Source organism: Mustela lutreola, chromosome 11 (genome assembly GCF_030435805.1).
Source record: "Mustela lutreola isolate mMusLut2 chromosome 11, mMusLut2.pri, whole genome shotgun sequence".
Taxonomy (NCBI): Eukaryota; Metazoa; Chordata; class Mammalia; order Carnivora; family Mustelidae; genus Mustela; species Mustela lutreola.
In genome coordinates this window covers 87,637,249-87,654,095 of record NC_081300.1, presented here as the reverse complement: position 1 = coordinate 87,654,095, position 16,847 = coordinate 87,637,249, and the positions used below count along the sequence as shown (strand labels likewise).

Genomic DNA, 16,847 nt, shown 5'->3' with positions numbered 1-16,847 from the left:
AATATCCATAAATTCAAAGGCTTAGAACAAAAGCCAGCACATGGAAAGTGCTGGGAAAATGCTAATGATGGCTATTTCTGCTTTCTAGCTGTACACCCTCCCTCCTCTCCTGCTGGCTTCGGGGCTGCAGGCATCCTTGAAATGAGAAGGTGGATGCAGGCTCTGTGGGGTTGTGGCAAAGAGGCCTAGCGAGGAAGGAGCAGCACACACCCGTCAGCGGACTCGCCCATAAATAAACACAGCCCCATCCGTGCATAAACACACTCGCCCGCTCCACCCACTCAAATCCACACACAAAGGCACTGGGGACAGAGCCACCCACTGAGAGACCTCACCCCGGCCCCAGCCCAGGTCCCAGGCGGGACTTTCTTCTCCAGGTCACACAATGAATCTCCCCATTCTGGCTCCAAACCTGCCCGCCCCGCCCCAGCTGTAATGACAGGGAGAGCCGAGGCTTCTGTGCCCAGCCATGACGTCGTCAGCCTGAAGCTTCGAGAGCCACATGATCTCACCAGAGTCAAACGGGGACCCAGTCGCTTCCTCGGGATGGGGGAGTGGGGGGCACCTCGGTCTCCCACTCTCGGCCAGCTGGGCAGGGAGAGTGGGGGTCTCCACCTGTCTTGTCTGCTCCACACGGCCCCAGGTGCCCCCCACCCCGGCCCTGCCACCCAGAGCCACGCCCCACGCCTCTGCTTTCTCACCTGCAAAATGGGGGTGGTGAGAACACCCCCGTTGTTGTTGTGGGGGTTTAACATGAGGAGGGCAGCCCTGGGCTTCCCAGGAAGACAGGTACACAGGAGTGAGCTCTACATGGTGACGGCTGTTGTTCCCCATACTATTATTTTTAGCAAACGGCCTCACGCAGGCACTGCTTAACCTCAAACTGATTTCTCAACCAGTGACTCACTGAATTCCTGAACACCCCCACCCCACCCCACCCCACCCTGCGAGGAAGGCAGGGCTGAGACCCTGCAGCCCAGAGAGAGAGAACAGTGTGCCCACAGCGCCCACCTCTTGTTGGGGCCAGATCAGAGATGGGAACCCAAGCTCAGGGGGCCCAAGCTTATTGTCGAAGGACAATGTGTAAGTTCATTCTCCAAGCTGCGGGGGAGGAACAGAGAAATCCAGCAAGCAGGTCCTCTCTGGGCTTCTGGTTCAGACCAGACCCGGGCACCTTCTGATAATTAGCATTATTAACAGTCATAATAGGACTACCACTGGTTATCCCTTCCAAGGGCAGGTTCCTCACAGGACTGTTGTTGTGGCTGAAGCCAGGTTAATAACTGGAAAGCGCTTCAAACAGGGCCTCGCACACAGCAAGCCTTACGTAATTGAGAACTCAAAATCGAATATATCAAAGAAAGAGTCAGTCTGCTGAATGTTTAGCAGTCCTCAGGGACACACCCACGAGGTGACTACTATTAAGTCCGTTTTTTTTTTTTTCATTTATGTACAATTTTTGTGTGTGTGTTCTAATAAAACTTAATTTTTTGGTATTGGGATTATATGGGTTTTTTATGTTCCGTTAGCCACTGTAGAGTATATAATCAGTCCTTGATGTAGTGCTCAGTGATTCATTAGCTAAGTATAACACCCAGTGCTCATCACAGCAGGTGCCCTCAATGCCCATCACCCTGTCACTCCCTCCCCCACCTCCTCCCCTCTGGTCCCCCCAGATTATTTCCCAGGGTCCACAGTTTCTCATGGTTCATCTCTCTCTCTGATTCCTTCCTCTTCAGATTTCATCTTCTGGGCTATTGCCTATGTTCCCCCAATGAGTGAAACCATCTGATAATTGTCTTTCTGGGCTTGACTTACTTCGCTTAACATAATCCCCCCCAGGTCCATCCGTGTCAATGCAAATGATGCACATTCCGAGTTTCTGATGGCTGAGTAACACTCCTTTGGGTATATGTACCAACCTGCGGAAGGAGCCAAGATGCCCTTCAATAGATGGATGGATATTATGTCCATTTTACAGGTGGGAAAACTGACGGGCTCACAGATGCCCAGGGCACACTGCTCTCATAGGATGCTGAAGGCAAGCTCCCCGGTCAGGCTGTAAGTAGGAATTGCAGCCCAAGGCCACCTGCCTTCAAATCCACAGGCTCCCATCTCTCTCGTCTCCTTCTGCAGGACCCCAAGGTGGGGCGAAACGCAGCAGGCTCTGGAGAAGGTATTCCTGGGGTGGCCTGAGCCCTGGCAGGCAGAGGGTTATTAATAGCCTAGCCAGCCTTTGCAAGGAGCGTGGGGAGGCAGCTTGGGGGAGGGAGCAGGGAAGAGGGGGGCGGAGCAGAGCCCAGCGGGGGAGGAGAGTGTCCGGACCGGCTGGCTGGACTAGGACGACAAGGCCACTCCCCGCCCCCCTGGGAGCCCAGCTGTTCCCTCATCGGATTCTCAGGGACTGGTTCATCACCTCCGAATACTCCTGTGACAGGAGGCACTGGCAAAACCCGCCCCCAGCCCCAAGCGGCAATAAATAGAAGGCTCTGAGCCCAGGAGAAGCAAGGAGAAGTTTCTAGGCCTGCGTCCCTGGGTTTATTAAGCTCCTGACGCTCCTCCAGGCGTCTCAGCGGCTCTGGCTGAGAGCCTGGACAGCCTGGGCGGACAGGGACTGGCTGATCTCCGGTGAGGCAGTGCGGAGAGCGCGGCCCTCTGGAATTCTGCTGGGCCGGCTGGAGGTCGCCTCTGAAGTGCCTTTGGGGGCTGGACCCCAGCCGGGTAAACCCCCCTCTGTCCTTGGCAGTGGATGGTTCAGCATTTTCTGAAGCTGAAGAATAAGCTCGGAGGGCCAGCTGCCCCCCACATCACCTTGCTGTGTGACCTTGGGCAGGTGGCTCCCTCTCTCTGAGCCTCTGTTTCCCCTCCAGCTCAGCAGTCATGGCTGATGGTCAGATGCCCTTCTGCCACTACCCAAGCCGCCTGCGCCGAGACCCCTTCCGGGACTCGCCCCTCTCCTCCCGCCTGCTGGATGATGACTTTGGCATGGACCCCTTCCCCGACGACCTGACGGCCTCATGGCGCAACTGGGCCCTGCCTCGATTCTCCCCTGGGTGGCCTGGGACCCTGAGGTCAGGCATGGTGCCTCGGGGGCCGACGGCTGCAGCCAGGTTTGGGGTACCTGCGGAGGGCAGGAGTCCCCCTCCCTTCCCGGGGGAGCCCTGGAAAGTGTGCGTCAACGTGCACAGCTTTAAGCCAGAGGAACTGATGGTGAAGACCAAGGACGGCTACGTGGAGGTGTCCGGTGAGTGAGGGGCAGAAGTGAGAGAGAACCCAGGAGAGGGGTGTAGGCCTCAGGCCCGGGAACAGCCAAGAGAACGTCTGTTCCCTTAGAGGGTGAGCTGTGACAGCAGCGTGTGACACAGGTGACTTCAGGGCTCAGGAATGCAGCCCAGTGAGCCCACAGAAGTTATCTTTATGGAAAAGCACTCCTGTCCAGGCTTCCAGGAGACACCTCAACCCAACACAGCTGTTGGGGGGGGGGGGGGGCTTTGGGGGCTGTACCAGTCAGAGTAGAGGCAGGGAAACGGAAACCACAGCACGTGTTTTGACAGAAAAAAAAATTCATATAAAGAATAAGTTAAACAGAGAAGAAATATAAAGACAAGAGCTAGGACTCCCGACACCCCAGGGGCACAGCACAGTGTAGAAGGGTATGCCATGACTGAGCTAATACTCAGCACAGGTTTCAAGAGGAATACCTTCCCTTGTCCCAGAACAGGAAACTGAGGCATGGTAGTCACAGTAACGATACTAACTGGCAACCCTGGTTAGCACTTACTGTCTACCTGGCACCATACTACACACTTTACCTGTAGCAGCTCAGTTAAAACAACAGGGCAGGGGTGGGGGGTTGTTTGTGTCCTCTTTTTAACAGATGAGGAAACTGAGGCACAGAAAGCTTAAAGTAACTTGCCCATGGCCACATGGATTTAAACCAGGCTGTCTTGGGAACTAGGAGGCCAAAAATGATTTGATGGTTTATTGAGCACCTATTGGCTACCAAGAACTGGGGTAAGACTCTTACATTCCTTCTACCAGATAACCCCTCACTCACTCCAGCCCTGAGAAGCAGGGCCTGTCTACTCCCATTTTGCAGCTGAGAAGGTTGAGGCCCAAGCAGGACTTGTCCAAGGTCACGCCATGAGTCAGCAGCCAGGAGGAAGAGTCTGGGCCTGCCCAGGACTCCAGGCCTAGGGCTTGAGCCACCTCCCAGCCTGGGAGACAGGAAGAGGAGACAGGAGGCCCAGTCCCCATTAAGCCTGGCAGCGAGGAGGAACGGCTTCCTCTCTCTTCCCTCGCAATTAACGCTCCATTAAAAAGAGTGTGTTCCTGGCAGGCTCCCAGCCAGAAAATCAATAAAAGCCATTGCAAAGCCAGGCTGGGCAGAGACAAGCCCGGCAGGGCAGGGCCGTGCGTGGGGGTAGTTTCAAAGCCTCGCAGGGTGGAATTATAAACATCAGAGGCCAGGGCAGGGTATGATGGGCCACGAGACACGCTGGGGCCACGTGTGGATGGAAGGGTTCGGCTGGGCCTTTCCAAGTTGGCTGCAGTTCTGAACCGGGCTCTGCCACGGCCCAGCAGGATGGGCAAACTGTTTATCTTCTCTAGGCTTTGTTTCCTTATCTGGAAATGGGGGTTCCAGTGGCTACACGGCAGGAAGATGGCTGTATTATATGAGCTGATGTGTGTCCAGTGTAGACCTGCTGCCTGGGACACGAGGGATCAGTATTCTCATGGCTGTGACACGGCTGTTATTAAAATGCTGGGCACAGCGCAAGGCCCTGGGAGACCATAAGTGGTAGGTGCTCCCTGAGACCTGGGTTCAAATCCCGACCTGGCCAGATGGATAAGGACAAGAAACGTCTTCCCACTAAGCTTCCTTATCTGAAGAATGGGGAGCGTAATATCAGCCCTGCAAGTCCGTAGGGAACATAAAAGATACACACAGTGTATGATGATAAATGCAGAAAGTCTGTGAGATGGGGCGAGTAAGTGTTTTTCCATCTGGCACTCTGTGAATAAGGGGATTACCACCACCACCTCCCCCATCCTTGCTTTAATTAGGATTCCAGAATCTTCCACCCCAGGTTAGAGGGTTTCCCATGCCCTGTGGCCCCTCTAGGAGGCCCCTGGGAGGTATTTCCTTCATACTCCTTTCTAGGTGCTTCTTTTTGAATGGGCTGTGGCAGCTCCAGGCTGAGATCCTGGCTAAGCACTTTACTAATCCAGCTCTGCATGAGGCTTTGAGCAAGTCATGGAGCCTCAGTTTCCATATTTGTGAAATAGGGTTGTTGGGTGCTTCCGTAAGGCAGACAAAGCCTTTTAACTTTATAAAAATGCCTCCCAGGTGTGCACTTAGCAACCTCAGCTTGAGGGAATCCAAATCCCTTGAGGACACGTACAGAGACTCTCAGAAAATGGATTTAAGAAATCAGATTGATATCGGGGCTCCATTTAAAATCAGATCCAGTCTTTAATCCTACATCACATAACGGCAGACCTATTCTTCCTCAAGCACCTGGCTCTCAATACCTACGTATGTTGGCTCCCTGGTTCCTCACATGGACTCCCAAGGCAACATGGGTAGGTAGGTTTGTGATACCCACTTGGTAAGTGAGGAAGTTGAGACTCAGGGATAGTAACTCACCTGAGATCTGCACACCCCTGCCATCCTCTATGGCAATTCAAAGAGCCAAGCCTGCTTAGACAGTTCTGAGTCAGGATGGCCAGATTTTCTTCTGATTATATGACCTTGGGCAAACCCCACCATATCTTGGATCTCCGTTTTACTTAGGAGGAGTTTATCTAAATCAGTATTTGTCAAAGGGTACATTTTAAGATATCAGTAGGTATCTAAGAATGCAGGATAGGAGGTCCAGAATTTTAGAAACGAGCCAGAGGAAACAAAATTATAAACAAGTCATTGCAGGACTTATCAGAGCTTTGAATTTGCTAGGGTAGTTTGTGGATCTCTGGAGGCAGCCCAGTCTTATCTGACCACATCTGAGTGTCTAGTTCCAGGGAAGTATTTGGAAAATGCTAGACTAGATGCTTTCCATGATGCCTTATCCACCCCTACTACCCTGCAGCCTCCAGCCAAGAAGTGTTCTCTTCATGGGCCACTGGGCCAGGTCCTGGCCAAGGAGGAACTGGAAAACCCAGAGGCCTTATGCCCACCCCCCTTCTCCTTAATCCCAGGGCCTCTGAATCCCCTGGAAACAGCACCTTCTTTCTTTAGCTAAGCCAATGGCTTTCCCCAGAGTGCTGATGCCTGCTTCTTGGCAGCTACATTTCTCTGAGGCATGCTGGAAAAATAGTAGCTGTGAGGGGCCTCTGGCTTGCGATGGCCTCTGGATGAGTTCTTTTTTTAAAAAAAGAATCATAATTACCTTTTTTCTGTTTACAAAAATAAAATATTTCCATGGTAGAAAATGGAGATAGGAAAGCAAAAGAAGAAATTAAAAATCACTCATAATCCTTAAGCTGCCCCAATAAATAGATATTCAAATTATATGCAAATTAAGCTTCAAGATGAGCCTCGGGTAGACAACATCCATTTTCAACCAGGCTCCTCTTTATGGAAATCTTGGAGCTGCGCCTGCTCAGAGATCCTCCCCTCCCTAACCCCAGTACCCCATTTTCAGGGCATGGACAGGCAAGCTTAGCCTTTCAGGAGCAGTCCTTTTTCCAGACATCAAAATAAGCCACAAACCTTCGCCTTCACACATTTTTACAATTTACAAAGCAGTTCTGTGACTCATTCTCATTCGCTCAGCAACCCAATAATTAGGAAGGTGTTGTCATCCCCATTTTAGAGAAGAATAAACTGAGGCTCAGAGAGGAATAGGGATGTGCTAGGTCCAAAACCTACATCACTTTGCTCCAACACTTCCAAGCTGTGTGACCCTAGGCATATCACTTAACCTCTCTGAACTTCCATCCCCCGCCTACACCCCAGTTTTCTAAGGTTATCATGAAAATGAAAGAAGTAGCTATAGCCAGGGGCTGGGGGATGGGGGGTAGCTGACATCATAGAAGCACTATATAGGAGTCTGCTACTGCTATTCTTTTGATCTTCGTTATTGTTTCTTATTCTCAGGACACCAAGTGTGCAAAAGGGCTGAGTCAGAAGCACTGGCCGGTCCCCAGGGGAAGCAGGCCTCTGGAGGCCCAGGCTCTGGGGAGGGTGTCAGGGAACAGGCAGTGCTCCCCTGGCCACAGGCCTGGGTTAGGGCTGGACAGTTGGTACTCATGGACTTGGCAGGTCCAAATCGACTCTCCCAGCAACAGCACCTTCAGAACAAAGCGAGCTCTGGGTAACCAGACACTCGGGTTTAAAAACAAATTCCTCTCCGTGTACCCCTTTCTGCCCAGCCCGTGAGTGAACAAACGGAAGCAGCCTTTCCTAAGAGCCGTTTAGCTATACACATGGAGCCTCAGAAATTCCAGAACTTAGACTTTATCCTAAAGAAGTCATCAGGCTGGATGCGAAGATCCAGCTGTAAGGAAGTTCGGTGCAGTGAGGTTCTCTCCAAGGTCAGAGACCCGTCTCGGTGCCCAAAAGTCAGGAAGTGGCTAAATGAACTTAAATTTCCCTACAGTGGAACACTGTGCAACAATTAAAAAGTCATGTTGTGGGAGGGTATTTGGAACAGCATGGAAAAATCATTATCACGTGTTAGCAAGAGATAGCAGTTTTGAGCGTAACATAAAATATGATCCCATTTGTGAAAATATGTGATATACATCTCTGCTATATAATATTTATGCATGCCTAAGTAACACAGAAAGATAAGTCTGGAACTTATGCCAAAAAATGTGGTTTCCTGCGGGGAGGGGCCATCATGTACTTCTTTATTTTCTACATTTTTCTAGGGTATGTTTGTATTGCCTTACAATCAGAACAAAGTCATTAATAAAGAAATTGTGAATAATAAAAAGTGCAATTAATAAGGTAATCACCTATAAATTGTCAGTTTTTTAAAAACCTGGGCTGGAAAAAAAAAATTCCTACAAGGTTATTTACATTCTGGATTCCAAAGCTTCTCAGAAGGGTGTCCCTGTGTGCATGAGGGTTCTTGGCTGGGGAAAGTGGCCTCACAGATGAGGAACAAATAAAGATAGGAGCTGGAAAGCTCCACTGGGCACTGATCTGGTTTGTTTAAAGAGAAATTAGAGAGGCGCCTGGTTGGCCCAGTTGGTTAAGCATCTGCCTTGGGCTCAGGTCATGATCTTGGGGTCCAAGGTTTGAGCTGAACATTGGGTTCCCTGCTCAACGGGGAGTCTGCTTCTCCCTCTGCCCATGACCTCAGCTTGTGCTTACTCTGTCTCAAATAAATAAACAAAATCTTAAAAGAGAGAGAGAGAGGAATTAGAGGTTCTCCCCATTTAATAAAGGAAAAAGAGTGAGAAGCAGCCAAGAGGCTCAGAAGTTGCTATATAAATTGCAAGGCGATAGCCAGTTTGGGCTCACACCTTCCTGTAATCTTATCTTTTTTCTTCCTGAAGAAAGAAGGGTTTCCCTCCCCTGCTACCCTGTAGAAGGCCGGGCTGGGAGAATTTCATATCTGTGGTGTCTAGTGTTCTATTTTTTAAGGAGACCCCCCCCCCCCACTTTGGAGACTCAGGGTGTTTTTGTTTTGTTTGTTTGTTTTAGCAGATTGAAGCATTATTTCCAGGCAATTCATCTGTTCTAGGTACAGGTGATGTGGCTCAGCTAATCACAAGCTGGGCCAGGAAGAGGGCTGTGAGACCCCAGCATTAAGCGCAGAGTCAGTGAGAGCTGATTCAGAGCCCAGGCGAGCCATGCACCTGCTAGGTGACCGTGGACCCATCACTGGGCTTCATCACTTACGCCCCCATAACCAAAGGGGAAGGAAACCTACCTTCAAAGCTAGGAAAGGCTCTGAGCTTTGTAAAGCCCACTGGGCAGCAAGCCAGCCATCAACACATGTCCCCTGCTTCTTTTCTACCAGCCTTCCTGGGAGGCTAGCCTTCTGGTTAGACTGGCTGGCCATCTAGGGGGAAGGGATGAGATTGCTCAGACAACTGGTGTCTCCAGACTGAGCCCTGAGCCAAAGGGTGGAGCAGGGGCTGGGGCAGGACTCGAACCCAAGCCCGAGGCCTGACCGAGTCCTGGGGACATAGATGCTTACCCGCGGCATTCCTCTCTATTCTAGGCAAACATGAAGAGAAGCAGCAAGAAGGTGGCATCGTTTCCAAGAACTTCACAAAGAAAATCCAGTAAGTTCCCTGGTGGTGTGGGTTCTGGGGTAGGGGTAGAGGAGCGGGTCATGTCCGGGACCCAAGATCTGGAGCGACTCCCTCTTAGGCATCTCTCTTTCAAGACAAGCCCCAGATCAGGGAATTCAAGGCTCACCCCTAAAGTGGAGAAGGTGTCACAGCAAACCTGCCATGGGGTCCCAGAAAGGGGGGTGCGTAAATGCGGTCGTCACACCTGCTCAATGCCCTGTGAGGCGGTCATCAACGAGGCCACTTTGCAGATGGAGAGTCTGAGAGGCCAAATGACACATCTGTGATGCCATGCAAACTGGGGCACTCGCTGAGCCACGTGGCAGGCCTGGGAAGGATCTCCACCAACGTCAAGAGAGACCCTCCCCTGGTGCCCAGTACCCAGCAGAATCTTGCGAAGGTTGATTGCTCTAAGTGTCCCACCACGGGAGAGCAGGCTGCCTTCCCTAGAGCACCTGAGGGAATGAAGCTGGAAGGTGTCCCGACACTGCGGTCTCCTCCCGGGAGGGCTTTGGAGGCTGAGGACGCATGAAGGGCACATTTTGCGGAGGGGTGTGGGGAGAGCTGAGCCTGGGGAATCAGGCCAGCAGCAGGAAGGCCAGCAGGCTGGCCCAGTGAATCAAGGCCAGCCAGCTGGAGGGAGGGAGCCTAGGGCAAGGGGCTGACCGGGGACTCCTCTTCCCAGACACACCCCTCCCCAGCAGCTCTCTACTACGTGCGTATCCACTTCTGGCCCCAGAGTCTTGTCCCAGTCAATGCATTTAATCTTTGCAGCAGGCAGAAGGGACATGACCCTCCTTGTATGACGGGGAAACTAAGTTCCCAGAGAGGAAGTGACCTGCCCAGAGTCCTTACAGTTCGAATGTAGAACAGCCCCAAACAGATCCCTGAACCCTGGGCACAGGGCTCATGCCTAGAACACGGGATGCCGTTCAGCACCTGTAAAAGGGACCGGGTGGCTGTTGATTCCGGAGTCACCAACAGAAACGGAAATGAAATCATGGCAGGGCCACTGGTGCACAGTAGGTTCCCATAAGTAGTGTTTGTTTTTACTACTATGCGTGGCGGTGTTGAGTTTTTACTCCATGCCTATCCCTGGTGGAAATGTCCCGGGTCTGGAAGAGATTCTGCAGTCCTGTCTCTCCCTCCATGTGCCCAGTCCTGACCCGCCCAGCGCCTCTGGAGTTCTTAGAAGCCCATGGACGCTTCCTGATAAGGCGAATGGGCTGCTTTCCTTCCCACTCGCTGGCTCGCCTGCCATCCCCAAGACCCACTCCGCTCCCTGGACGGACGCTGCTGGGCGGGAGAGAGAGAGGAGGAAAGAAAGGGTCGGGGAGTGCAGGGGAAGCTGCTGTTTCTCGGAAGAGACTCAGATAAGGCGTCAGGATGAAGTCCCAGGCGGGACAACGCTGTGGAAGGGACTGAATTGGAAAGAAGTCAGGGGGTTAATCGTCTTTATAAAATGTGGACTTCTCCATCTCCGAGGGCTCCGGGAAAGCAGCTTGTGGGGGTGACTTGACCAGACAGAATTGCCTAAAGCGGCTCAAGGCACAGCTGGGGTCCAGCTGCTGAGCAGAGCTACTTGTTAAAATATTAAACTAGCCATTGTCCTGAGCCCCCTAAGCGCCCTCCCTAACCACCCTGCCCAGCCTGACTCTGCCCCCAGGGAGGCCCTCCACACCTTCCCCACGTTCCAGCAACAAGGAGTCCCCAACACCCCCCTCCATCACTATGACACATATCCATCCATTCTGGTGGGTCATTGTCCCACTGGGTCAGCTGCTAAGTCTTTTGAAACTACTCTGGATGTAGGGAGGCCTGGTTCCATGATAAAGAAAGTGGGTAACTTGGAACAGATCCGTGAACTGCCCTGAGCTTCTGTCCCCACATGCCCTCATGGACAGAGCTGTGTTGGGGAATGAGAGGAGTCGTGTGAAGCACTTCGCATGGGATTCACACTCAGTGTTCAGTCCGTGGGGGCTAATATTACTAAAAAAACTCGGCCAAGCTGGAGTCACATGAGAGCAGCCGGGACATCCTGGGACCCCCCTGGCTCTGCCCAGACTCTAGACACCAAGGATGGCCCAGGCCCACTCTTAGGAGGCTCCATTACCTCTCCTAGGAAAAGCTCCGGTCATCAGAGGACAGGGAGGCTCCTTCAGCCACACTGAGCCCCTTGGAGATTTCCTCCCAGGCAGGATGCTACAGCTGTTTGCCTTTGCCAAGGCTAGAAAGTTCTTCCCAACACATCCATCCCCATGTGAAAGGCGCCATGTTGACTGATGAGGCAGAGCAGGAGTGGTCTTGGAATTTGCCAATCAGGTTAGGGGCAGGACAAGACTATAACTTGGGTGGGAGGACAGGAAGCAGGGGACTCAGAAAATCATCCCTGGAAGATGCTCAGAGTCAAAGCAAACTTTAGGTCCTCGCTCCACACCTTCCCAGATATCCGTTCTGCCATTTACTGACATCTGCAGGGTGTCAAGACCCATGTGAAGAGGGGATTAGTTTTAGTATTATTTCAGCCCTAAAAGAATCCTATGAAGTAGTATTATTAAGACCATCTTCTGCATGAGAAAACTGAAGCTCAGAGGGGTTCTGAAATCCCACAAAGGTCACACAGCTAGGAACGAGCCAGATCTGGGATTTGAACACTGGTCTCCCCGCCTTCAAAGCCCATGGCCTTCCTACCTGATTAGGAGAGACCAGACTGCAGTCATTCACGGACCATTTTCAACTACTTTTTGCCTTATGTGCTTAGGTTCCCATATTATTATTTGCTTAAGATTTCTTTTCTTTTGGATCAGGTCACTTTTGCAAAAGTTAAATTCCTACTAAAATCTTCATTGAAGAGGGCAATCAAAATAACTGCAATGAAAGAAAAATGCGGTTGAATAGGTAGCACTGTCTGCTTAACGGTCCAAGCCTTAAATCCGCGCTCTCTCTCTCTCTCCGTTAAAAACAGAAAACAGCAAGGGATAGAGGCTAAGGATGTTAACACTTAGCTGAGACCTTCCTTTGGATGAAATGGAAGGTCAGAAAGAGAATGAAAGAGGAATAATTTTCCCACCATGGGGAAAATGTCATGGTCACCAGGTGACCAAGGTCACCTGGCAAGAGACCTTGAAAGAGTCTGTTCCCGCCTCCGGGCCTCAGTTTCCCCAGGTATAACATGAGAGCATTGCCCTGAACAAAAGAGGAGGTTCTTTTGGGTTCTGACCTTTTTGGCTTGGTGATACCACAGCTTGGGCTAAAATATACACAGCCATCAAGGTGCCCACTTAAACAGTCAGTGACTGTAGTAATGACGCAGAGGCTAACACTTATTGAGCACTTACTGTATGCCAGACACTGATAATTACATCATTATTCCATGTAATTCTTGCACTACCTTAAGAGGTAGAAACCGTTAACCCACTTTTCCTATAAGGAGGTAGGTTCAGAGAGGCCAGCTCACTAGCCTGAGGTCAGACAGTCAGGAAGAAGCAGAATTCGAACTCAGGTCTGCCTGCCTGCAAAGGCCGTGCTCTGCATCACAGCGGCCCTGCCCCATCGTACCAGGTGCGCTATGGGTTAGCAGGCAAATAGTTAAACAGAGTTGGCCGATCCCCAGCAGTAGGAGGGAGGTCCAGACTTTTGGCCTCCTCTGTGCTTCAGAAGTTTGACTTGGCCTCTGCCCAAGTTCCCTTTTTCTCTTCGCTCCTTCCCAGAGGGCCCCTTGTTAATCTCTGTGGCTCTGATTTAGCAGGAGTCTCCTGGGTCCCATGCCGTTCATGTGGCTACATGTTGCTACTCACAGCAGAGACTCCCCACCCCCTCTAGGAAGGATCCTGCCCTGGCCAGCAGTGGGTCCGCCTGCTGGCCTGGTTCTTTCATCAAAATCTCTGTACTTCTAAAGGCAGGACCATCCTGGACCCGTGGAAAGGTCTACACTGATCAACCCTCCCGGTTTCCCTTTTGGCTCAAAAGTCTGGTGCATTGTGGTCATCTGCTCTGAGTTTGGAGGCTAAGATTCCAATTCCATTCCCATCTGCTGCTTTCCTGCAGTGTGACCTTGGGCAAGTCACTTCACCTCTCTGGCCTCAGTTTTCTTGTCTGGATGTGGGGACAGTAACAGAACTTGCCTGGTGGGATTATTGTTAACAACTAAAGCAGATGATAACTAGGTGAACGATCTGGCATGTAGAAAGTGCTCAGAGGTCATAGTTTTCATAGTCTTTATAAGTAATGGCATCCCAGTGAGACCACGAACATGTTCTCACCATTCCGGTAATTAGTTGAAGACACCATGTCCCAGACTGTCTCTTTCACCCAAAACCATCAAAAAATCATTAAAAAAAAAAAAAACACAAATAAAAACAAAACAACAACAACAAACCCTTCAAAACTGGAACCAGAGTTGGATTCAGAAATCCCTTTGAGGCTGACTGAGCCTGTCACTTGATGTCCCCAAGTCTCTGCTAAGTGTTCTGTGTAATGGACATATTAATTCCTACCTATGACCCTCTCTGGGCTCTTTATAAAGTTCTAGCCAGGTCATTTCCTATAAATATGTTTTGGGAACCAAGCAGTTAGGACCTATTAAGAGAGATACTTCAGCTGTGGCCCAAAACAAGGTTCATTCTAACCATGGGAAAGAATGTTGCCATGTGGCCAGCCTGTTCCGGCAGTAATTCACCAGTAAGGCATTCTGCAGTAAAGCACTTTCAGCGGGCACAGGGTAAATGGAAACTTGTTCTCTGCTGTGAGTTCACACCTTCTGCATTCTATAAGGGATCGTGGGGTTCCAATGTGGGTGGAGACCTCAACCAAAGACCAAAGGTCTGGGCCACAGAGATCTTGTAAGTTACTGTTGGAACAACATGTTACCATTTGCAAAGCCTGTTCAGACTCTCACCTTTTCAAATACTACACCCCCTTCAAATACTACACACGTTTTATATTGCTATCTCCATTTGCAGATGAGGGCATAAAATCAGAGCAACTGAACGACCTTGCTAAGACTGCACAGCCAGAGAGGGGCAGGGCCGGGATTCAAACCCAGCATTGTATGCCCTCAGAGCCTAAATTCGTATAAAAGCTGTTTTCTTCTAAATGCACGAAAGTTTGCTACGTGAAACTGGATACATGAATGATATCTTGTGCTTCTCCTAGGCTTCCCGCAGAGGTGGACCCTGTGACAGTCTTTGCCTCGCTTTCCCCAGAGGGCCTGCTGATCATCGAAGCTCCCCAGGTCCCCCCTTACTCACCATTTGGAGAGAGCAGTTTCAACAACGAGCTTCCCCAAGACAGCCGGGAAGTTACCTGTTCCTGAGACCCTAGTCCTGGCCCATCTTTTTTCCCCTTGCCATCCCCAGGGCTTCTCTGATTCCAGAGTACATGACTTTAGCTGAATTCATAGATTTAGTGTAACTAAAATGTTGGGGGTGGGGGTGGCCTGACCACGGACTCCCTGGCTAGGGTAATAGTAGGCGTTTCCACAGGAGGGAGCATTTGGCAGGTCATGCTCAGTTGCCTGAGGCCAAAATGCTAGGAGATTCTCTTTCTTTACCTTTTTTCTCATGATGAAAATGTTGCACATTCTGTAGTTGCAAAACAGGTAGTAGGGGACATGACATTTCACAGTGTATTTTCCCTTGCAGCGAATGCAAAGGTTGCTTCTCTCTGGGGACCTCCCTGTCACCCAGATTCCTGTTCTGGGTTCTGACTTTCATGCCTGCTTTATGTTTTGGTGGATGGAGCCCATTAGCTCACTCTACTGTTTTTCTGTAGCGCTGGCCTACAAAGGGGGGGAGCTAGGTCTTACCTCCCCGTATGGGATTTATCGAACAGCCACCTGAAAACAGTGCCTTCTCCTCCTCAGCCAAGCATTTATATAGCATGTTCCCAAACCGGCACTCCCCAGGAACTCTGGAAGCCCATTTATTCTCTGGCTAAATCCTCCCCCCCACATGTCCTTTCTTGTGCCTCCTATGTCCAATTTGGGATTTTTACAGAGGGGGCTGTCTCCAAACAGCTCCACCAGGAACCAAGCAAAGGCCAGACAGACTGGCAGACAGGCTAGTGGTGTTATGTATATGAGTGGGACTTGTGTGTCATTGTTATTTGAATTGTGCTGTTGTTTAGGGGCAAATAACAGTAAATAATAATAATAATAATAATAATAATAATAAAAGAGCTGATGTTCTTAGCCTTGTGTGCTTCTTTTGATGGGGAATGCTAAACTCTATACCATTTAGAGATATGAAATGAATTAGGAATGCTTGTAGCTACAAATAATGATATACAACAAATCGCGGTTTAAATGACATTAACAGGACACCTGGGTGGCTCAGTGGGTTAAAGCCTCTGCCTTCTGCTCAGGTCATGATCCCAGGGTCCTGGGATCAAGCCCCGAGTTGGACTCTCTGCTCTGCAGGGAGCCTGCTTCCTCCTCTCTCTCTGCCTGCCTCTCCGCCTACTTGTGATCTGTCTGTCAAATAGATAAATAAAATCCTTTTTAAAAATGACATAAACATCTATTGTCTAACTTTTCAAGAAATTTAGAGATGAGTGATTTCAGAGTAATTTTTTTTCAGTTCATATGCCACTTAGGAGCCCAGAGATCTTTTTCCTCTGCCATCTCTGACAAAGTCTACAAGATTTGTCCTCATGTTTGCGAAATGGCTGCAGCAGCTCCAGTCACCTCATCTTCATATGACAATGTACCCAAAGAGAAGGCAGGGATAAAAAAAGTCTTCTCATCTGGCTTTCCTTTTTATCAGTGGGCAAGATCTTTTCCAGAAGCTCTCAGAAGACTTTCCCTTTTATCTCATTGAGCAAAATGGGGCCAGCCAATCTCAGTTAATTCCCGTGACACCCTAAGCAGACATTCGTTTTACAATGAAGAAGCTGATTCTAACTGGTGAGTCACAGCATAACGGCAGAACTTGAATCTGGACATTTGCTTTTGTAAGAGTTCGTGAGGGGCTTATGGGCTGCAAAGCCATCTTCAAGGGCATCTCTAAATCCCCAAATGGCCACAGAAGTCAGTGACTATTTCCTAAACACCCACTTGCTGGGTCCTGTACTAGAAGTCAAGGATACAGTGAACAACGAGCCACAATTCCTGCCCATATGAGCTCCCAGACCCTTAACAGGAAAAGTCAGATAAAAGCAGGCCTGTCCCTCACTGGGGGGCTTCCATGTACCAGACACCACGCTAGGGTGTCACGTGTCGGCTCAGTTCCATTGCTCGGCAATTCTCTGCGGTATGTTCAACTCTCATCTCCACCTGAGCGATAAGGAAACTGAGGCTCAGAAGGGTTAAGGGCACTGGCCCAAATCCCACACCTGGTAAGCAAGGGGCCCGGGCAATCTGACTCCAGACTAACTGCGAAATAAGACCTGGTTCGTCCTTTCTCTCCACAAAGAAAACATGGGCGTGGCTTCAGTAGTCCATTCACCTTGTGGGAAGAAAAGAGATGGAATTTCAAGCTGGGGCTTTACAGGGGGGGTGGGGGGTTGGGATGATGGCTTATCAGAAAGAAGGGTAGTGCTCTGGTCAGATTTGAAGGCGGACAAGTCTGACCAGACAAGTCTGACAAGCACTT

General features: G+C 50.3%; 1 protein-coding gene across 1 annotated transcript; it reads left to right on the top strand.

Moving 5' to 3' along the window:
* The first annotated feature begins 2,343 nt into the window (after positions 1-2,343).
* On the top strand, positions 2,344-15,445 carry HSPB8 (heat shock protein family B (small) member 8). The gene is made up of 3 exons (XM_059139677.1): positions 2,344-3,244; positions 9,183-9,246; positions 14,410-15,445. Exons 1-3 carry the CDS (start codon positions 2,881-2,883, stop codon positions 14,567-14,569), a joined length of 588 nt encoding a protein of 195 aa, XP_058995660.1. The 5' UTR covers positions 2,344-2,880; the 3' UTR covers positions 14,570-15,445.
* The last annotated feature ends 1,402 nt before the right edge of the window (positions 15,446-16,847 follow it).

Excerpts from the sequence above, each read along its gene's own strand:
- HSPB8 (XM_059139677.1), top strand. The coding sequence starts at position 2,881 with ATGGCTGATGGTCAGATGCCCTTCTGCCACTACCCAAGCCGCCTGCGC. Across the intron at positions 3,245-9,182 it reads CGGCTACGTGGAGGTGTCCG|GCAAACATGAAGAGAAGCAG; the intron begins GTGAGTGAGGGG and ends TCTCTATTCTAG. Across the intron at positions 9,247-14,409 it reads AACTTCACAAAGAAAATCCA|GCTTCCCGCAGAGGTGGACC; the intron begins GTAAGTTCCCTG and ends TGCTTCTCCTAG.